General features: G+C 40.1%; 1 protein-coding gene across 3 annotated transcripts in view; it reads left to right on the top strand.

The window, feature by feature from the left end:
- Positions 1-24,206, top strand: part of agap1 (ArfGAP with GTPase domain, ankyrin repeat and PH domain 1) — a 263,429-nt gene that overhangs the window by 209,553 nt on the left and 29,670 nt on the right. For all 3 annotated transcript variants that reach the window (XM_036569793.1, XM_036569792.1, XM_036569794.1), the window contains 4 exons: positions 131-292; positions 19,046-19,200; positions 21,286-21,376; positions 21,499-21,721. In XM_036569793.1, coding sequence (XP_036425686.1) covers positions 131-292; positions 19,046-19,200; positions 21,286-21,376; positions 21,499-21,721 — 631 coding nt within the window. The remainder of the gene's footprint in view (positions 1-130; positions 293-19,045; positions 19,201-21,285; positions 21,377-21,498; positions 21,722-24,206) is intronic.

Here is a 24,206-nt window from a genome sequence, read left to right on the forward strand (position 1 = left end):
TGGTTTCTGGGCTAATGCTGTGGTTGGGCTTTTGAAACTTGATCATTTACGTTAGTCTTTCTCTCTTCTGCTGTCTCTTCTGTCTTTCTGTCTGTCTCTTTCTGCATCTCTCTCTTGCTCTCTGCTGTAGATACTGGTCTGGGGGACTCAGTGTGTTCCAGTCCCAGTATATCCAGCACTACCAGTCCAAAGATGGACCCTCCGCCCTCGCCGCACGCTAACCGCAAGAAGCACCGCAGGAAGAAGAGCACTAGCAACTTCAAAGCAGACGGCTTCTCCGGTACAGCAGAAGGTAACGGCGCCCCCTGGCCCTGGTTCTTCTTCCTCTCTCTCTCTCATCGCTCTTCTCTCAGCGGGTGTGCTTACTTCCATTCTGCACTGGTTCTTGACCATACTTGCCCCACCGTACTCCTGGAGGCCACCGCAACAGCAGCACTCAAAATCAATACATTTAGTCCTCGTTCTGTAGGTGTCTTCAATTTAATCATATCACAGGATGTTTTTTTTGGTCGTCTCTTTTTGGATTCTTAGTTTGCCTCACGTTTGTTCAAATTCTGTTGGAGAGCATAGTAAAATTTGGAGTTTTAATACTCATAATAAAGAAGAGTGCAAGCACAGACAGGCACACGTTATAGATCCTGGCCGAAATATCTTTTGGCCAGTGTTAAAGTGCCTACAAACTTAAACCTTATTCCTCACCCTTACACCGTGTCCTTGGACATGTGTTTAAACGTGATGAAGTGCATTACTTTGCAAAGTCTTCAGGATATCTGCACTAAAAACGTCAAGTGCACACCTCAAGTCAAAACGCAAACAAGCCACGGATCTATTAGAAAATATCTCAAGAATTCAGCTAAAGCAAGTCTGTATCCTAGCTTTACTATTGTGTTGGGCAGCCATTTGAATCTGCTGACCTTAATTGGCTGACCAGTTGAGAGAATCCTTAAGTGTGTATATTCAATCATCATCGAATTTCTGCGGTTATCCGATTATTCAAATGGTCATGTAAACAGCACACTCCGATCTAGAAATCTGAATATGAAATCCGATAAAGAGAGATAGATTTTAGCTCAGTAATCAGATTTCTCAGTGCATGTAAACTCTTACTCTGATTTCTTTCAGATTTCTCAGTTTGCACATAAAATAGAAAACGAAAAATAGACCATGATTTAGCAAACAGTTTCGGAGCGACGATGAAACGAAAGATTTAAATATTTTTTTATTTTCTAGATGATGTATGTTCATATTTTCAGATAAAGTGGCCCAATGTTTTTCTTAAAAGCCGCAACATTAAGTTTGAGTTTATGTTGCGCTTACATCACGTCTTCTTCTGTGAGTTTATTGGCTGGTTGCAAGGCAGAAATCTGATTACTGTCTGACTCATGTAGACTCAGAGTTTTCCCATTATCTGATTACTCAAGTGCATGTAATCGCGTTGATCGGATTACTGACAAAAAAAAATCTTAAGTGCATGTAAACACACTGTGACACAAAACAAACAATATTCACTTTAAATTCCAGAACTTTCCCTCCAAATTGTTCCCTTTCCATTGACATCTTTATAATGTTTATGGAAAGGGTCGTAGAGATCCCTCCTTTTCTCCACTTCCTGACAGAGTTTTCTTTATCCATTTTCAGGCGGCATGGCAGAGTGACGTGTTAAAAGTGGTGCATCACATTGCACTGCGTAGCGCTCCGCCACTAGCAGCTGATGTTTTTAGTTTCGTTTTTATTGCTTGCTCATGTCACTGTTATGGTGTTAGCATGAAGATCATATAGCAACTAAACGTGTATATGAAAAAAACTGAAAAATAAGAAAAGAATAGCTAATATGCAGACTCCCCTCTGGCAGTACTGTATACATATATTATTTACGACTTCATGAATTTATGAAATTTGCCAAAACAATTACTATTAATATTTACCTGAACTGACAGTCATATTAGTCAGTAAAACACTGTTTAAACCACTCTTTAACTCAAACTGTTGGTCAGTTTAATATAAAGTTATATTAACTGGGATATTGGCTGCATAAAATAAGTATTGGCAACAATTTTCCTATCAGTCGTGCCCTCGCTCATGAACACGCATGCGCAGAGTGTTGTGTGTTCTGCTTGGTGAGCAGAGCAGATGTTGCCGAGCAGCAGATGTGCGTAACGTGTTCCCTTTCTTCAGATTAGCTCAAACAGCTGACAGGGGGAATGTGCTGAGTAATTACCCCACACACACACACACAAACCTATTTGAATCTCCTCCATACCCTACACAGTTTGTTACACTGGAGCCAGCGGTTTCCCATCCTGTACTGTACACTGCTTCACTGGTCTGATGTTAGTGACTTCGTTCTATTGTTCTTAATAAATGGACTGACTAGACTTCATGCTCTACATTCATCTGGTCCTGGACTGCTCTGCTCTGAATACATTCGGGTGCGTTGGTTTGTAGGTAGAAGTGGGCAACATGACGATATTTGTCATTAAGATTCATTATATTGCAGATATTGCAAATACGTAAAAGAAATTCCACCAATGGAATCAGTTAATTAAGATGTAAACAGTCATTCAAAGTGGCTTAATGTGAAATATAAAACATTTTGTTTCATGTAATTTCAGGGCAGATAGATACACAAGATGCATTGGAATATATGGAAAATAGTGGCTTCTTTTTTGCATTTACCACTTTTTCACCATTATTAACCTTTTCGTTTATGCCTTTGGCAGACACTCTTATTAAGATCGACTTACACTTTATTCGTATTACAGAGAAGGGTGAAGGGAGCTTCTTATTGATATAGCACAGTGTTCTCTCCCGAGCAGGGAATCGAACCCTAGTCTGCTGCATAGAGGACAGCATTGTTTTATGCTATACCAACCACAGAATACCATCTAAAATCTCAGAAGACACGTTCGGGTTCACTGGTCATTTTGAGTTGTAAATAAAATTAATGGCTATATTCGTGTTGCAGATATTGCGACGCCTGGTTCCTGTCACCACCAGTGTGGTCTGATTGATTATATTTTAAAAATTGAGTTATGCAGACATGTTGATAAATTGGTGGAATTTCACTACAAAGAACTTTGACTCATGTTTTACGAGTCGTTCTACAGAAACATCCACTTTTTTTATCTGTTCATAGGAGTCACTGGTGTTACACATAAAGAGACGGTGACATTTTTAATGAAAAATGCATTTTACAAAATGTCTGCTACAGAACATCAAACCACATGTTGTCAATCATGGAATATCCACTAAAATATCTAGTTTAATCCATTTGTATTCTAGTTTTTCACAATTACCTCAGAATAAAGTCGGTCACACCAGTGACTTCAGCCAAAAGCTTCATATGAAATCATGAGTCAAATGAGAATCTCTGATAACTGAAAGACACAGTGGACTCACCATGAGCTTTTCTTCATAGATCTTCAGAAATTCGGTAAAAGGAAGTCAAGTGATGTCATCAGTGTGACTTTTATTTTAAAATAAGAGATTTTTTGTTACACAGTAACACCAGTGACACGACTCCTGGGGACAACTTTCATTATATATTTTATAATATTTATCTGGCATTTGTTTCCTCTGTTATTTAAATCATATATTCCATAGTCATGTTTAGATTTTTGCCGTTAAAATTGCAGAAAAACGTTTTTTACCTCAAAATATGGCCTCAGCCTTTACACATGACTGTGAGGATGAGCTCTTCTGTGATGTGTAGAATTCTATATGATTGATTTAAAAGCCAGTATTGCTAAATTGGTGGCTCAGGAAGGCGTTATTGTCAAAATAACATATTGTTTTATTTTAAAATATAAATAAATTGTAACCCTAACATGTTTTTCAAGTGTAATACATCTGTAAACACTAGGGACACAAAAACGGATATTTCCATAGATTGACCCTCACAATAAAGGCCTGGTTAGTTGGATATAGTGCAGTATAAATCACAGCTCATAAAAGTGAAATATTGTGATTACTGTGAAAATTAAATATTGCGTAACAAGTCCTCAAGCATTGCGATATTTTTGCCGTATCGCCCACCTCTAGTTTGTAGCATGCTGGTGATGACAGAATGCATCATTCCTCACTAAACAGTAGTCTAAACAGAAAATGTTGTTGTTTATATGTTTTGTGCTGCATAAGTCTGTTTAGTTCTGTCACTGCTTGAATGTGTGAGAGAGACCGAGGATGTTGGGATGATCGATGAGTGTGTGTCAGCTCAAAGTGTGTGTGATTAATTGGACGAGGCTGGTGTGGGTGGTCTCCTCCTCCTGGGAGCGCAGGATTAGTGCTTGTTTAAATTGTTCCCAATCGGCCTTATTGATCCGCTCCCAAAGGGAGCCAATCTGACACCACTGAAGAGTGTGTGTGTGTATGCACTGTGATCACAGCATCAAATCAGAACAACACGTGTGTCTCTTGTGTTTTTATTCTTGTTTGTGGCGATTCTCTGATTTGTTTATTATCTGTTCTTCATCTGTTTTGTTTTGGGTTTTTTGTTCCTCTTATTTTTGCAGAAAGTCTTCTGCACATATTGCACAAGTTTGGCTGGCTTATGCAATGTGTTACAGTGACTGTTGCCATTGTTTGGCCATTGTTTGTTCTGCAAAAGCATTCTTGGTGTTGCCACCGTGTGGATGCAGAGGACTGGATTAGGTCTGTCATGATTAATCTATGGAACTCTTGTCACTTCATTAAAAACAATCATCAATAAAAATTGACCTTCATATGTCATTAAAGCAGTCATTAGTTTTAAAATGTTACATTTTTAAACTTTCTAAATATCTCTAACAGCAAGGCTCAGAACCTGAACAGTATCATATATATATACATTTTTGTCAAATATTGCCTTTATATTTTTTGCCAAGGAGTTTCCTACTTTTTTTTTTCCCGGCAAGGTGTTTTTGATGCATTTCCGGACTTTTTCTAAAAAGCATTTTGAAAGATTGTATGAGTATTGTTTAGTCTATTTTTACTGTTTGGCCCTTTTTAAAACCTCCATTTTCTCTATTAATCATTAAAAAATGTTTATTATTTACCCTACTATTGGTATAATTGATCGTGAAAGGATTTATTGCTAAAAGCCCTGGACTGAGTTAATTGCTAAAGAGAAGCTGTTATCTAAAGCTGTGTTTCTGTCCACTGTCCACGCAAATTGCAAGTTATAAAAAAACGAAAATGTGTTTTAAAGAAAAGTACAGTTTTTTCTGCCTAGCGAACTGTTTGTTTAGCGATAAAATACTTTACCTATTGATGTAATTTCCTACAAAACAAAACAGAATCCCTGATTTAATGTGTATCTCAACATGCGTTTTGTATTGCAGAATTTGTTTATGGTCTTTTTTATTTTATTTTTTTTTTTACCCATGAGATCACATATCTCTGTTTGAGCACTTTGCAGTTTGAACAACTGTAGTCTTTTCTGGGCGTCTCTCTCTGTCAGCACTGAAAAGCAGCAGCATTCTTTTTAAAAACACTCTAATCTCTTATCATACACCAAATTTAGCCAGTCATCTTCCAAAGTTTGCTTCTTTATTTTTGTACTGGAGCTATGAGGCTAATGGAGCTGACAATAGATGGAAGCTTTTGCTGCCAGTTAAAACACTTAATGACATACTGTTATTAATAAAATGGACAAAAGCGCAGATAAAATTCAGAATTGAAGACCAGTATTACCGTTTTTAGCTGTGAGATGTACTTTCAGCAATTTTTCTGACAGCTTACTATAAACTTATTTTACATACTGGCTACTTCACCTCTAACTCCTTGGAACCACCGGTGGTTCCAAAGCGCACTTTGTCGTATTCTTTACTTTATATTTTTCATATTTCATAAGCTACATTCTAAAGGTGGGGGTCGTATGAGAGCTGTAACTGTCTTCTTTCTAGTCAAATAGATGGGTGATGTAATTTTAAACCGTTATAATAAAAGAAGCTGAACTCACAATTTTTTTTCTACTGAAAGTCGACCCATTTTTCCACAAATCTGAGCTATAAACTATAAACAGATGGCGTCTCTTCAGTGATCTGCTCTGTAAACATTATTTTTATAAAATAATACAAAGAGCGTCTAAGATTTTTGGCTTTCAGCAGTAAATTGTAAGCATACAGCAATATGTGTATGATCATAAAACACATGTTCTGTTAATTTGAGGGGAACTTTTACAAAAAAAAAAAAAATACACGTATTTCATGCAGTTACTGAATAATTTGCCTTATGATTTGGGAATGTAAATTCAGATGGAAAAACCAAAATATACCCACGACCATAAGAGGTTAAGCTTTGTGGCAAAAGTAAAGAAGCAGACTTTGGACAGTAACCATATTTTGGCTGATTGTCTGTGTAAAGTTTTTAGTTATCAGCAGCGTCTCACAACAAATGAGTTCCATGTCCATTGAGTGCGCTCCAGTAACACAGACCGGTATTTTTCAGTCGTTCTAATGAATCTCTGAAGTTCACACAGTCGTGTGTTCCAGAGAAGTGCCCAAGTACTGAAACTGTCATTGTTCATTGCAATCAATAAGCATAATAATCTGCCATAATCATGCAGCTTTAATAGCTCTCTCTTTAAAGCCTCTCTCTCTGTATGATTGACTATAGCTGAGCTGTTTAAGTTAATTTGATAATGTAGAGAGGGAGGAGGGAGGTAGTCAGGTATTTTGGAGGCAGATGGATTCCTTTAATCAGTGGCCCTTTGATCTCACCTTATAGAAAAGAGAGATTTGTGTCCTGGCTCGTTTCTTGAGCGTTGTGAGAAATGCAGATGTATTCAGTAGCTCTTCACATCATCTCTCTCTCTCTCTCTCTCTCTCTCTCTCATCTCTTTTCTCTTGCTGTACTGTCCTTTTTTTTTTTTGTCTCTCCCTCCCCCTTCTCTTTCGTTCCCTGGAGAGCTACTTTGTCTTGCCCCCTCTTTTTTTCTGAAAAGGTTGAGCGTCGTCAGACGTTTCCCGGGCCTTCTCCCCGAGATCCCATTCATCTGCCAGGCACTTAAGTGAAATATTATAAATAATCTACAGTATTGAAATCTTTTATCAGCTATGTCATTTTCATTATTCAATAAGCGATTAGTAACAGTCTCCCAATTTAGCCATTAAGCACTGGTGCGTGGGGCCGGGGACGGCTGTCACGCCGGCGGCGCCGTGAAAGATCAGCCTGTCACCAAGCCGCTTATTCATGAGCTCTGCCGGCCAGGTACTGCCCTCACGCTGCTTTATCTAACACGCACACACACTCACGCACACACACCTAGGTTAGGTTACTCCCTCAAAATGCTTTATCCAACACACGCACCTACAATGCAACACGCACCAGGTGCTCACTAGGTATGAACATTTTAGTTTTATATTCAGATTTCTAAAGCATTATTCAAAAATATATTCATACAATGAATATATTGCATATAAAAAAAATACAATTAAATAAATTTAAGCATTCTTAAGGCTAGAGGCCACTGAACACTAGACGCATTGGGTGGACGATACCGGGGACAGTAACATCATTCCGCATTACTGTACTATATTAAACCCAAACCCAGGCACAATTTTGTTGTGAAGCAATATGTGGCTTAAATTCACACAAAGAAAGGTTTCAGTTGAAAATCTTAAAGATAAACAGACAAATTTTCACAGCTATCGTTACCAGCTTAATCATGTTCTATTTCACATCACACCTTTTAGCTCTAAAACTTTGTGAAAAAAGTTTGTGAAGTTAGGAAACTGATACAAAACATGATAAACTGACTAAACTGTGTTAAGTTTTGATTCATTAAATCTATACAAGCAGAGTGTAAAATGAACTTGAGCTTCGTATTTATTTGTGCTTTTTTTTGTGCTATAGCTGCATTTTATACAATTTGCTACCCAGAGTCCCCCTGACGGTGCGCTTCTCATCCAGTGTGCGGTGGCCTTTAGACAGCTGCAGTAGCTTTTCTGTTCTTTCTTTCTTGGTTTGAACAGAGAAATTCTGACCAAAATGTAAGACACTGGCTCTAAACTGCCCTCTGGTGGAGCATAGAGTTCAGACATCTCATGGTTCTTAAATGTGAGAGCATATAACCTTAGATGTGAGCTTTTTTTTTTTCAAATCAAATTCCTAATTTACCATTTGATTTTTGATGCTTTTATTATTTTTTGAATATTTAATCATTCTGACTCATCTCTTGTACTCACATCATTTTATCTCCATAAATATCTTTGTACTTTTCTTCATCTTGTACATCTCTCTTACATTCTCTGTCTCTGTCTCTGTTTATCTCGTTTCAAGTGCCTACCAGGCTCTGTTCATTTCAGTAATATATTATCTGTGGAAACTTCACGGCCAATAATGTTTTTTGATAATGTTTCTACAACTTGTGCCTTCATACTCGTTTCTCTTAGTAATTCAAATGATACACATGTAACCATTAAAACCTGCCATTTCTATGAGTCTCCAGTGTGTCTCCGTTCACCACTTATGATCAGATTTCTTGACTAAAGCAGGGTTATATGCACATTTACCATGTTGGACCCCCGGTGCATTTGTTGTCAGACACAATGTTCCCAGAGCCCTTGTTTTTTTGTTAGTACGTGGATTGGTGACACAACACAAACAGGAGAAAAGATCAATAAAGATGCAATGCAGCCGTTTCCGTCTCTGCTGTGATGACACAGTTGATTAGGTGGTCCTTCATTGCTGTCGGAGGTGCATCGATGTTGGTCTTATAGTCATATACATGGTTAATTACCACAGAAAATTATTTTTAGTTTCCCTGTAACTTCAATTGTTAACTTGAAACAGTTAAAATAGAAGCTATTTGGCAGTTACTCAGTTTGTCAGTGAACATTAATGCAAAGCACATTTTTACAAAAACATGGGTGAATTCTGCGGTCCAAGTTATTTGTAAATGAGCATGTAAATGTTTGTAATGAATTTGTTCAGATGTGGGCCTGGTTTCCAGAGGGAAAAGTTTGATATGATATTCAGGGTTTCAAAACTTTAGAGAATTGCTTTGTTTGTGTTGTTCATGTCAGTCATCAAAATATTGTTAGATTGCAGTGGATCTAAATCGAATTTGTTATAAACACCAGTGAGCCAAAACATTATGACTACCTGCCTAACGTGCTGGTCCTCTGTATGCCGCCAGAACAGCTTTAACCTGCCAGGGCATTAACTGTACAAAACCTCTGAAGGTGCCCTGTGGTTTCTGCCACTAAGATGCTAGCAGGAGATTCTTGGGGTCCTGTAAGTTGTGAGATAGAGATGCCGCAGATCAGACTTGGTCCAGCATATCCCACAGTTGCTTGATGAATTGAAACCTTGGGAGTCTGGAGTCCAGGACAACACTTTGATCTCTTTGTGATAATGTGTGTGGAGGGTCGCGTTATCCTCCTAAAAGAGGCCACTGCCATCGAGCGTTGCCATGAAGAGATATACTTGGTCTGCAACATTGTTTAGGTAGTGGCATATGTCAGGCTGATGTCCACATGAATGCCTGGACCCAGAGTTTCCCAGCAGAACATTGCCCAGTACATCACACTCGGCTGTGCGTTCACGTAATGTAGAAGAAAACGGGACTCGTCATACCAGACAGCATACTTCCATTGCTCCAAGGCCCATTTTGGTTGGTCACCCATTGTAGGTGCCTTAAGTAATGGACAGGGTTTAGCGTGGCCACTGTAACTGGTCTGCAGTTGTGCAAGCAGGGTGTGATGCACTGTGTACTGTAACCATCAGTAAAAATTTCGGTGCCACAGTAGCCCTTTTGCTGGTTCGTTCCAGACTGAATAGCCCTCATGCATCGATGTGTTGATTTGTGAGTGGTCATAATGTTTCGGCACATCATAGTAGTTAGTCACTTATTTTAATCGTTATCCACATTGCCTTCCATTAAAAGTGAGTTTCAAGTCAGTGAGTTTTCTGCATAGAATTTGCTGTTTGTGGTACTGCTACTGATGCTACTGATGCAGGAGATTACATTGAAAATTTGAAAAAAAAATAATAATAATTCCTTTAAGCTGTGTATTTAGTGTCTTCGTTTGAATATATACACACAAACCAATTTCCAGTGCTTTCCCAGTGAGTGGTGCAGCAGTGTGGGGGTCCTCTCTTAACTCACCTGCTCACCTCTTCTTCAAACAAAGCCCATTCACACATTCGCCTTTCATCGTGCCGCCTGCCCCCATGCAAATGGATCAATCCCATCCTGCCATGTGCCTCCCCGCTGCGCCTCTGTAGGCCTGGCACTGGAACTGGGTGTGCGCTGCATTGCCGATCACAGTTTATCACTGAGTGGCCACGCAGGGCTCTAAGTGGCCGTCGTTAAGTAATTACCGCCTGCGATAAGAGCAGACAGCCGGGCAGCTTTGAAATGTTATCCAGGGGTCCGGGGGCTCTGCAGGGGAAATGAGATGCTCATGAAAAGCCAGAGGACGGAGAGCGAGGACAGAGCCGGCCTTTAGAAGAAGCCAGGGGCGAGAGAGAACATTCCAGAAGCCAGCAGGGACCCTCACAGGTGGCCTTGCCCCGAACGAGGGTGACACGCGGCACTGGCGTTTAATTAAAGCCTTCTGCAGGTGAGCGGCACAGAACAAAGAACACATGTCCCCGGTTCTCTCTCTCTAATGGTATGGTAAAAAGCACACAGCCATAGCTTCCTCAGCAGCATGCTGCTTAAGCTAACTCTCTCTGATCCCCAAAAGCCACTTTCAAGTGCCTTTTTAGTCAGGAGCAAGTCTTTTAAGCGCGAGTGTAAATGGAATAAGTCGTTATCGTTTAAAAACTAGTTCTGAAAGGTGAATAAACCATGACGCATTCGCACTCAGAAGAGTAAATCTTCCCCTAGCACCCCAGTTTGCGCTAATATACCTCCGAATCTATTGTGTGGAAAATAGCTCCTCTCAAGGTACACAGGTTTCATTTGCACCGGGTCCCTTTTTGTTTTTTTTTCTTTGATGCTGGATCGCGTGGAGGAGGACTGGATGGGTTTATTTTTCCACGACTACTCTTGTGTGACAAATGTCCCTGTTGGCCCGAGGGAAAAGAGAGAGAGAGGGAGAGAGAGCTTTGAGATAAAGTGACCACGCTCCAGGTCAGCTTCTACACGGCCGGTGAAATGAGCTGTTATTTAAAGAGTCGGGCAAAGAGCTGCTTTGATACACACACACACACAAACACACACAGTGGGGGATTAATACAACGAGACTAGGGTGTACAGTTCAGACAGCTTTTGTCCCCATTAGTAATGCTTTTTGCTGCCTTCTTTAGATTTTAACTAGTAATGCACAGTGATATCAGAATCGTGTCTGTATCAGCGAATATTTACGTAAAAATATATATATATATATATATAGATGTCTGCATTGAGCAGATGTTTACATTTGACCGGTGTTTCAATGATTGGTTTCTTCTTTGCATGGTAGAGTTTTAACTTGCGTTTGTAGATGCAGCGACGAACTATGTTTAGACAGTCGTTTTCGGAAGTGTTACTGAGCCCATACGGTCTTTTTAACGCAGTGCTGTCTGAGGGCCCGAAGATCACGACAAGCCAGTATTGGTTTTCGGTTTTGTCCCTTGCATACAGAGACTTTTCCATATTCTCTGAATCTTTTAATGTTATTATGTACCATAAATGATGAAATCCCCACGTTCTTTGCTATTTTATGTTAAGAAACGTTATTCTTGAATTGTAGCACTATTTGCCCGCAGAGTCTTTCACAGAGTGGTGAACCCCACTCAGCCTTTTTGGGATGGTCTGTTTATATTCAATCATATTACTGATCTGTTGGCAGTTAACCTAATGAGTGTTTTGTTGCGCTTCTCCCAACTTTTTAAAAATATGTTACTGGCATCAAATTCAAAAGAGACATATATTTTTCAAAAAATAATAAAATTCCTCAGTTTCAATATGTGATACGTTGTCTTTGTACTTTGTTCAATTATATTTACAGTTTAAATATTTATATCATTCTGTTCTATTTTTATTTATAATTTGCACAACATGCCAGCTTATTCGAAAACGGCGTTGTAAATGAGTATTAGCATCGGCATCAGCAGGTGTGTGGGTGGAGAAACCAGATATCTGCCTCAGCCCACAGTTTCTGTATCAGTGCCTCTGTATTTTAAACTCTGTGGACTTTTTTTTTCTTCATTGTTTGGCATACCAGGGCAGCACATTGGTGCAGTGGGTAGCACTGCCACTTCACAGCAAGAAGGGCCTGGGTTCGATTCCCAGCCGGGCGACCAGGGTCCTTTCTGTGTCTGTTCTCCCGTGTCTGTGTGGGTTTCCTCCGGGTACTCCGGTTTCCTCCCACAGTCCAAAGACATGCAGTCAGGCATGTTGGACATGCTAAATTGCCCCTAGGTGTGAATGTGTGAGTGATTGTGAGTGTGTATGTCTGTCTGTCTGCCCTGTGATGGACTGGCAACCTGTCCAGGGTGTTTCCTGCCTTCCTCCCCGTGACCGCTGGGATAGGCTCCAGCAACCCCCCACGATCCAGAAGGATAAGCGGTTTAGATGATGTGTGTGTGTGTGTTTGGCGTACCATTCATTATGGTGTGAAGTTGCTGCAAAGTCTGTTTTGTGATGTCCTCCCAGTTCAGGCACTTTAAGTTAAGTGAGAGTAAATTAAAACTCACCCATTCATTAGCAGAGTAAATAATGGAATTCATTTCTTGATTGAGCTGAAATGAAACTGGCCTCAGTCTCTTCCTCATGACTAATTTAACTAAACACAAACATACACGGATAAAAGAAACTGGAATTACAATCTGCTGATAACACCGAGTTCTTTGTTTACTCTTAATTTCACATTGCTCTTCACCCTTTATTTCATTCTTTTATAGCTGCCTGATCGCTTTCACTTTTTCTCATTTTATGATTCCTGATTCTGTTCTTTTTTAACTTGTACTTTCTTTTTATTTACTCATTTTCTTTTTGTTTCTTGCCTTATTTTTTTCTTTATTTATTGCTTTTTTTCTGTCTTGCTGGATTTGTTTCTTTTTTTTCCTAATATCTCGCCTCCTTTCTACTTCTTTCTTTCTTTCTTGCTTTTGTGTTTTTTTTTCTTGCTTTCTTTTTCTTTTCTTTTCTTCTTCTTTCTCTCTCTTTGTTTCTTTATCTTTTTTCATTTGTCTTTTTTGCTTGCTTGCCTTTTTTTGTCTTTCTTGCTTTCTGTTCAGTTCTTTATGTTTGTTGTCTTTTGACTGTTCTCTTTTGTCATTTTTTCCCTCTCCCTCTGTGGACGCAGCCAAACGTAAAGCTTGGAAACTAAATCGTGTTGGTAGTCTGCGCAACATTTACAACAGTTCCAACACTGAAGGTAACCAACCCCAGAGAGAGAGCAGTGTGGGCTGCGGACTTCTGTGCTGAAAACGGGACCCCACTCATCTCTCTGTGGTCGTGTACTGTGCTCTGTGCCCGTTCAAGACCCTAATTTGCCTATTTCCCCCCAAACTGTACAGCACGTCTCTACAGCTGAGCAAGTTGTTCCACCTAACACACACACACACATGCCCTTACCAGCTTTGCAGCATGCTGTGTTGTGGTTGTGGTGTGGGTTGTGTCTGTGAAGTGTGCTTGTGTCGTGTGTGTGTTGGTATTTATCATATTTGGCTTTTTAAAGTGTGTTATATGATGTAATGTCCTGGGCTGGGCTTGGTAGTAGCTAAGGAGACGGTCCTTCTTAAGACTCCACCCATCCCTCGTTTTATACCCCCCCTCTGCTCCCCGATGTTGCCCTCCCCACTTTTATTTACTTGTTCAATATGAATACATATTTCTTTTCTGGATGCGAACAACTTGTGTAATATTTTCCAGGTTATTAATGCTGTAAAAGGGTGCGAATAATATGGGAATTAATGACCTGTGTCACAAAGCAATACTGTGTGCTTTGACATTTCGCTCGGTTAATTTGTGTTTCCAGCTATCTAGCCAATAACACCCCACCCCCCCTCAATCCACCCCCACCCCCCGTTCCACCCCCACCCCCCGTTCCACCTTCTGCACCCCCCCACCCGGTCGCAGCCAGCACTCCAACCCGGTCACAGGCATGTAGCCTACATGCCAGCGGTGCTGTATGTGCTGTATGTGGTGTATGAGGTGTGCTATTAAAGGTTGCCTGTGTCAGAGATCACAAATTACCCTGCTGCTCTGCCTGAACACTGCCCTGCGGAGAGATGCTGTTATTGTGAGTGTAGTGCATGTGTGCGCTTCATATTTTGAAAACTAACTCATATTGTACAATTATGCTTGTATTAAACATATATATTTACACACACACACACACACACACACGTGTATATATATATATATATATATATATATATATAAAAAAAAACCTCGTATCTCCGTTTTGACATTTTTCAGTTTTTGACATAATTTGAGTACCTGTTACCCTTTACATTGTATGTACATTTTATAGCAAATTTCCATTTCAAGTAATTTTGGACCATTTCAGTTGGTCCATTGTTTATGAATATGTTTATGAATATGTATACAGTTCAAAGTCTGGGAGTGATTTTAATAGATTTACAAGATTCATGATGCATGGACAAGAAGGCCCAAAATGACTTGGAAAAAAGTCTGGGTCCATTGACTTACATTAAAAGTAAGGTATGTATTTTTCCTTCTCCAACAACGATAAATATATATATATATATATATACACACACACACACACTGTAAGACTCAGGACACAGTGTTTAAAAACATCAGCACTGCCATGTCTGATCCACTTGTACCAGTGCAGCACACACTAACACACATGTTAGGCTTGCAGACTTCAGCACACTGCTTCATTAAACACATCTGATTCAGCTCATTCATGAACTGAATTCAGAGTGTTAGACGAGGGTAAACACTAATATCCGCAGCACTTTGGACCGGAAGGTCCCTAGTTTGACATGCCTGCACATGTCACATTCATGTCAGCGTCACTGCAGCGCTGAGAATGATCCACCACCCAAATAATACCTGTTCATTAAAGAACAGGGTAAAAGGGGGCTAACAAAGTTCGCACAGAAAAAGATGGATTAGTCTGTAGTTGTAGAACCACAAAGTGCATCTATATGGTAAGTGGATCTGATAGAGTATAATAAATATATCGTTGTTGTCGGAAGAAAACCTCATATCTCCAAAATGATAACTTCACAGGAGAAGGAAAAAATGTACTTTACTTTTAATGTAAGTCAATGGAACCAGACTTTTTTCTAAGTCATTTTGGGCCATTTCCTTTGGTCCATTCATCATGAAATTAACACGCAATGTAAAGGACAACGGGCATTTTTAAATGATGCCAAAAACTGAAAAACGACAAAAATGCAGATACGAGGTTTTCTTCTCACAGCAGCGTTATGTGCAACTTGTTATAACAAAAAAAATGTATTAAAATGACTTCCAGACTTTATACTGTATAAACGTTCATAAAGGATGGACCAATAGAAATGGTCCAAAATGACTTAGAATGGAATTTTGTTCCAATAATATTTATTGAACATTATATACAGTACTGTGCAGAAGTCAGAGACCACCCTTCATTTAATTTCCAGTCCAAAGTGAATAAACAGGAGTTCCCAAAATTTGAGTTCAAATTATTATTAACAGACACGGAGGAAATGAGACTCCTAACAACATCCTCATCCTTCCACTATGAGAATACAGCTCAGTGCTATGGCTCTGAAAGGATGTGGTGTAAAAAAAATGGACTGGCATCTTCAGTTTTCTTTGAAAAACTCAAAGCAAGCTGTAATAAAGGCAAAAGGTGGACACACTAAGTACTGAAACATTGATATTATACACACACACATCACATTATCATCGTGGTATGCATCTCTTTTCCTGCCCCTTTGTGAACGTGAGTGACAGTCAGTCACCCCATTTCACAGGGAACTGTCGGGGAGGGGAGGAGTAGCAGCGTAATGCCCTTTCATTGTGATATTGAGTTTTATTAATTGTGTATTACACATGCTTAAGGGAGATACAAGGGAGGGGGCGAGCGCATGCGTTAAATTATGCCTCTGTATCGCGCCTTTCTGGATTGTTGGTTTCCATAATTGTCATATGCCCACCCTCTCCCCCAAAAAGCGACGCAATTTAATTAGGATGGGAACATTGCAGCTGACCCCAGAGGGCCCGGCACCTTTGAAGGGTGGGCCCAATCTAAGACTGGATGCTCCAATGATCTCAAACCTTGAGAAACGCTCAGAACAGAATTTCTTCCTACATTTACACCCATTATAACTAGTGTTGAAGTTGAGGTTGGAGGTGCATTAAAGGGATAGTCAAATGTGATTAAAAGCTAATGTTTTCAGATAGAATGGCGTTATTACCTTACATTGGTAACTTTAAGCTGCCACCAAAGGTAGTTTGGATAAATTAGGTGCAGGTTAGCAGGTGGCTAATTGTCCCTTTGATCGAGAGCAGGATACAGATCAAAGGCCCTCAGAACTCTCTATTTACTTTGGGCATAGAAGCAAAGCACCAGAGTTGGTTTCACAATGAGGAGGAATTGTGAAGTCGGTGAAGTTAGTCATTTACGTTGAATGTAAAAGTGTATATGGTTAAATACAGCTGTGTTCGACGTATAGCACAGGAAAAAATAGGTTCATGTGGGTCTTATGATGGCGCTAATGGTCTTGCAGACAGTCCGAGTTTCTGTCTCAGTCCTTTCGGTAACAATTGGTATTTGAGTGGTTCGCAGTGTGGCTGATTTCTTTGCCGTCATTGAGGATTCTGAGTTTGAGCGCAAGCCTCTTTTCTGGTGGGCAGGGAAGCCTCAGCGGGACCTTCTGCTGGACTTGTGTGATCAGATCCCAATTAGGCCGATGATTGACTGAGGGAGGGGAAGTGGCTCAGCCAGTGAGTTTTCCTGCCGATTGAACTTGAGAAATTGCCTCTTAGGGAGAAGATTCTCACAGTTCTTTCAGAACAGAGCATGGATAGAACAGAAAACTCAGTGTTTGAAGCCTTACCTGTAGGCGAGATGATGGTGGCAGACATAACACATATTTTGGATGTGTATTTTATACATATATATATATATATATATATATCTCGCTGTTGTTGGAAGAAAACCTCAAAAATGGTAACTTTACAGGAGAAGGAAAAAACACACTTTACTTTTAATGTAAGTCAATGGAACCAGACTTTTTTCCAAGTAGTTTTGGGTCATTTCTTTTAATCCATTCATCATGAATTTTACATACAATGTAAAGGGTAACAGGTATTTTCAAATTGTGTCAAAAACTGAAAAATGTTATAAATGGAGATGCGAGGTTTTCTTCTGACAACAGCGATATATATATATATTAGTAGTTATATAATTGTTAGTTGTTTTCTCCTATAGTGGTCCCATTTTAATTATTAAATATTTACCTAGAGGCATACAAATAACTAAGGCACTGTTTTTTAAGGCAATTTTTTAATAATGTATTATATTGAAGTCATATAATATATCTTTGTAAATGCATAGTAAAATCGCATCTTTATAAAAGGGGTCCAGTTACTGATTGTTTGAAAAATACATTTTAATCTCTAAATAATAATTAACTAATCATTAACTAAAGGTTTATGTATCACAGTAGCTAAATAATAAATAGCTGCGTCGTCATTTAAAAATGGATGTAGACAATTACCAAGTAGTTATTTATAATTGTTTTTTTTATGCAGCAAGTGAATACTTAAGATTTCAAATTATAGAATTTATGAAAAACGAGTGTCAGATAACTAAATCATCCATAAGCTTTATTTATTAGCTTCTTATTATTGAATATAATTTTCATAAATGGTTCATAATTCAAATGGTACCAATTATTAATGCATATGTGACTATTATATAATTAATAACAGTAATTTACAAAATACTAGGTAATCATTAAGTTGCTTATTAGTTGTTTATTAGGATCTGTTATTATAAGCATTGTGCACAGACATTTTGTGCTTTCCAGATGTCAGAAAAAATAAATAGTGATATATGTGGTTAAATGTATGAATATGCTGTATTTTTGCCGTATCACACAGCCTTGATTCCCATGTTCTGATCGTTCTTGTGTGAAGATGTGCTCAAATATCCGGTGAAAGACACGTCTGTTGTCTTGTTGCTGTTCTCCAGATGCTCTGACTGGCTTTGGCTCTTCCACAGGGAAAGTGCTTGTGTGCGTGCGTGTTTGGGTGCGGGGTATATTGCCGCTCTGATTGCCTCTTCATTATGTAATTGCCCCTTCCAGAGTAAATTATAAACAGAGTGTGTAAAGTGTGCGATCTCCTGTGCCCTGGAGATCGTGTTTCTGGGGGGTTCCCTTTGAACGTGACAGACTGCAAAGTCTCATCAGTGCGAATTCCTTCTTTCGGCCATCTGCGTGCCTCTGCCAGCCATGTCCCCCGTGCTCACCCAGTCAATGCCCTTTTGTTCCTAACGCTTTCCAAATGTGACCCTCCACACGGCTAAATAAGCTCCCTATGTCCCTCTCAGCTCAGAGACCTGACTGACTTTTTAAAGTCTACTAACCACCACCACACACACACACACACACATTTTCCTGTCTCATTGACTTGTGATTGGCCCATTAACCCAAACGCGGCCCTGGTTAGTAGATCCATATGTCACCCTGCTGAGGGAGTTGTTTGGTGAGGGCTAGTGGCTGATTTGGGAGGCTTGAGGCTGGTCTGTAATTAGCTGAATATTCTGATCAGAGGCTCCAGGGCAGACCTGAAGGTCAGGAAGTCTTGGAATATTTGTCCCAGCTACAGCTAACAGGTGCTCTGTATCGCTGGAGATACTGCTGTGGGCTGGAGGAGTTAGTTCCTAGGAAAATAATAGTATTATAGGCAAAGAAACCATGTATTATCAGTGAATTTTCTTTTTTTTTTTGCTTCTGTTCACTGTGATGTGATGATCTGTGATGCACCTCATAGTTTAGTCTTGGAAATTCCACCTAGAATCATTTTCTCTTCAGCCAGGAAGCCCTTCGATTGGAGATACAAAAAGTTTTGATATTTTAATGCACATGCACAGAGAAGTATTAGTGTATTTCTTTGTGTATGCGCATTAACCCCCTGTTTGTATTTGTGTTCCAGAGCAAGAGGAGAACTTTGAGTTCATCATTGTGTCTCTGACGGGCCAGACCTGGCATTTTGAAGCAACGTCGTATGAGGAGCGCGATGCCTGGGTGCAGGCTATCGAGAGCCAGATCCTGGCCAGCCTGCAGTCCTGCGAGAGCAGCAAGCAGAAGGTAAACCTGCCATACAGAATCATATCATGCCGTAAAATTCCATTTATTGCAGCAGGAACAAGGAACACACTGTAAAACATCACTTATTTTCTTGTACTTTAAGTTGTAGTAGATAATTCACATACCAGCATAACAAAGTGTCCTTCCCCACATTTTGTGCAATTACACGTTTCCACCAGAGAGGTCTCCAAATCCCGAAAAGAATTATTATCATTTAAGTGCTCAAACATCGTGGCATACCCGCTAGTCCTTTGTTGCCAAACCAAATGTGCATCCTTTTTTTATGTGACCAAAAATATTACTGCTTTGCATCTCGGCAGAAATTAAAGTGACTGACCATTAATTAGGTTAATTAGAGTAACTGTTGCAGTAAAACTGACAGTTGGACCAGTTAAAAATGTAATTTATTGAAATATTGAGTACGGAAATAATCATTTGCTGCAGCTCTGAAGTGCTGTAGTGGTTAGAGAGAAATCAGTGTACTCGCATCCAAGTTAGATCACACATATTCTAGTGGTTGCCTTGCTTGTAGTTTATGCTATAATACAGGGGCCACAGTTATAACCAGTTGATATGTGGACATACAAACAGTCTTTTCGATATTTAATCATTTCTGAATTTATTTTACATTGACATTGTAAGTTAGATTGTGCTGAAATACCAAATCTCGGGTATCTGTCCATCGATGTTATCCCCCTGTACGTAATGTAGCAAAAATGTCACCACTAAATGCACACCCCACGCCATCACCCCACACACACACACACACACACACAATTACAAATAGCAATTACTTTAGAGCTAATGTGGCCCCACTCTGCTCGCCTGTTCCCCAGCTCCAGCCTTGGCTCTCCACCCGCTCGCTGTGTTTATGCCTCAGGCCACAGGCAATTGCTCTTCAGAATACCTTTTACTGAGTGCCTCCGTTCTATTTATTCTCCTTCTTTTGTTTTTCCCGTGCTTTTGAATCATACTTTATCATAATACAGCAAAGTGCAGGGTACTGCAGGCCAGTTATGATGCTTGATCATAAATATCAGAAATGGCTTTTCATTAGATAATGACTGTGTTTTTGACTATAGGAAAAGAGTGTATTTTTAGTGTATTATTAGAAGGATTGAGATCATTCTGAGATCATTGAGAACTCCTGAAGTATGGTAGAGCTTTAGTCAGGCCTGAAGTTTTGTTCTGAACCTGAATACAGTCCAAGAACCTTCTGTCCGGGCCTGACCAACCCAACACACCTCTCTTTTTTGAGTCTGAACACAATCTGAGCCTGACAGAATCCTAATTGAACTCGACCTCTCCCAGCCTCAATCACATCATCATGTTTTGAGTGCAAAACTGACCTGAACTGGCCCATCATCAGCCAAAGTGCAGAATTAGATCTCAGGCCAGTGAGACAGCCAATGTTAGCGCAAGAATGAATATAAAATATTAGGTAACACCTTACTGTAGGGGACAGTTCATAAGGCTACATGACACCTACATAAGCTTGTCATGACAACTGAAATAGACATACATAAGAGTTTATAAATGCTTATTCCAGTGGGCATTGTCTGTCATAAAGGCTACTTTAGCTAACATTGATCAAAATTGGCAAATGTAGCCTTTATAACAAATGACGTCTATTGGAATTAGCATTTATAAACATTTATGTAGGGTTATGTCAGTTGTCATGACAAGCTTATGTGGGTGTCATGTAGCCTTATGAAGTGTACCTTACAGTAAAGTGATACCAAATATTATTCTATAACCAAATAATTAACTCCGAGTTCTAAATTTTGGTTTAATAAAGTAATGGTTTTGAACATCTCGCATTGTTTGAGTCTACTTTCCATACTGTGCTGTTCTGGCTGTTCCATTCTGTGGACCTGAGTGGGTGACTCAAAAATGTTTTAAGATAGTGAAAGAAGTACTGAAGAATAAACTAAAGCAGGGGGAAATCTCTTAAAAGTGGGTTGTGGGCTTTAAAACCCCAGATGTGAAACTAAAACCCAACCTGAGCCCAACACAAATTAGAGAAATGACGTCCAAATCTGACAAATATTTCAAGTTCTAATGTGTTTGTGTGTCAATCTACAGTCACGTCTGACCAGCCAGTCTGAAGCTATTGCACTGCAGTCAGTCAGGAACATGAGAGGAAACTCTCGCTGTGTGGACTGTGAGGCCCAGAGTGAGTAATTGCTTTCTATTGTTAAGTGTGCTGTCTTGTAAGAAACAACCTCTGCAATATCTGAACATATGCAGAAACAGTACTCTCTCTTACTCTGTCTTTACCTTGCTCTCTCCCTCCAGACCCTGACTGGGCCAGTCTCAACCTGGGTGCTCTGATCTGTATCGAGTGTTCAGGTATCCACCGTAACCTCGGCACACACCTGTCCCGTGTGCGCTCTCTGGACCTGGACGAGTGGCCTCTTGAGCTCATCAAGGTCATGTCTGCCATCGGCAATGAGCTGGCCAATAGCGTGTGGGAGGCCAACGCGCAGGGGCGACTGAAGCCTGCCCCAGATGCCAGCAGGTAAGAGGAACTTCTTGACTCTTGCTTTTTAGCTGTCATCAAAGAATTACATTAAGGGTCGGCGGGACTTTATTTTTCTCTCTGAACCGTCAGTTATTCGGCTGTTGTCATGGTTACTTATTGTATTCAATCCAAGAGAGGATCAGGATGGGTTTCCCAAAAGCGTCTTAGCGCAAAGGTCATTCTTAAATGGTAGCGAGAGCATCACACTGAGTACTCTCTCTACTAGTCAAGATGGTCTTCACACTTAGGACCTGTTTACAGGATTACGTTCGGATTTCACTTGAGTGCAGGGAAAGCCGGGCGTAAACACCCACAGGACAGCTGTGTGAGTGGATAACGATTGGATCACCCAGACCAAATTTGGAAGAGGTCAGAGATGGATCTTGACCACTTTTAATGCAGGTGTAAACAAAATGTGTTCTCGTTCTCCTATTACGTGAGCAGAAATGTCCGCAGAATGATAACTAGCACAAACAAGGAAACAAAAGATATGAAATGTGTGAGGCTAAAGTCATCCATGAAACAAGTGCCTTCATGCACCAGGGGTGTGGTGAACAATCGATTCTTGGATGCATCGCGATGCAGATGTGGACGATTCTGAATCAACTCACAGATATCAAAAATCAACTTTATAAAATTTAATTGAAAACGTACTGTTGAACTGCAGCGCCCGGACAGTCTGTGGCGTGCACATAACAAAAACACAAGAAGGATGAGCGAGAACTCTGACCGGCACCCTCTGCATTCAAAGCTAGCGTGTGTAAGCACTCTGACTTCTGTGAAGTCGGAGGAAAAAAAGAACCTGGACAAGAGCCACACTATATGCAAGTGGTGCCACATTTTAACTAAAATATTTTGTAAACATGAGAAGCGATATTACAAATTTCCACCCAGAGGAGGACAAAAGATACCCAGTTGTAGTTGCTGCCAGTCCATCGAGGACCGTCAGACCGATGTCAAAGCTTCCACCCAACTCGGAAAGGGCGAAGTGAATTACTAACTTTGTTCCAACTTTCATTGCCAAGGATTTGCGTCCGTACTCAGTCGTTGAGAACCAGGGCTTTCGCGCTATGTTGGACGCTTTAGAGCCGAGATACAGTCTCAAAGATATTTTACTGACACAGTGACCACCACCACAACAACTCCCACTCTCTACAACGAGACCAAAACCGGAGTTTTAAAATCACTAAATAAAACGGGTAGGATAGCTGTAACATGCGATGCGTGGACATCCGTTGCCGCAGAATCTTGTCTCACCGTAACTGCGGATTTTATCGCAGATGAGTGGCAGCAGCGTCTCATGTGCTCCAAACAAGAGCAGTAAATCAGAGCCTTCCAGTTGACTTGCCACATCTCTTCTGTTTGTTTCATTAATAAAAGATATTGAAAGTAAATTCATTCCGAATCATTACAAATGTCTTGCTTTAAAAGTGCCAAGTCGTCACACAGTGAGAAAAAAGACGTCCTGTATAGAAAAAAAAGATGCATCAATAATTGTTTTATAATCGTATCACAGCCTCTGCATCGTTATCAAATCGATTCATGAGGTGCCTAGAGATTCCCACCCCTATCATGCATTCCAAGTTGATGAAAGCATAAAAGCGAAGCTTGTTAACTCATATCGTAATTGGGAAAAGAGTGAACAAAGGTAACAGCGTAATTGTTGATGTGTTTTTTATGGAGGGAAAGTACAATCAGATCTCATCTGGCCACGCTTGGGATGCATTTTGGTGAAAAGTGTAAATGGAATTAGGCCAGAAAATGCTAAGTATAAACAGGCTATAAGATGCTTTTGGAGACTAGGTCCAGACTGGTCCACACCTAAAGACAGCTCTCTGAAACTTCCACCAGCCCTTCTTTAACGGTCACTTTCTGACCACAAAACCACTCTTGGCCGGATATTTTATTGGTGGTGGACTGATCTCCACCCTGTAGTGATGCTGACGTGTGTAAAAGCCTCTGCAACACTGCTGTGCCTGAAACTCAGGCCAGAACCACACACATTGCCATGCCATTACCATGTCAGTGTCAATGCTGTGCTGGACATGATTTACCACTCAAATAGAATCTGGTCAACAGCGGTCTTGTAGTCAACAACTGACCATTGATGAATTTAGTGGAGGGTGACTGACAAATTCTGCATGTCAGCATATGGCATACACTATATAACTGTATACTTGTACAGTGGACCTATAAGGTAGGTGGACTTCATAAACTGGCCACTGAGTGGAAGTACAAGGTAGATGTTTCTAATAAAGTGGCCAGTGAATGTGTGTCTTATTTCATATCTATAACAGCCTCTATGAGTCCCATGCTCTGGTTATGTCTGCATTTTTTTCATGCTCTAACAGTCCTAACCCAGCTCTTGTAGACCTTGATAATTAGTTAACCCCTAAAACCGTACGGGCCCGTACGTGGGCTCACATTTCGGTTCCTTACTCTTTTAAATTGAGACAAATGAGAGCTGTGGAGCTTTGTGAGA

This window comes from Colossoma macropomum, unplaced genomic scaffold (assembly GCF_904425465.1).
Source record: "Colossoma macropomum unplaced genomic scaffold, Colossoma_macropomum, whole genome shotgun sequence".
NCBI lineage: Eukaryota > Metazoa > Chordata > Actinopteri > Characiformes > Serrasalmidae > Colossoma > Colossoma macropomum.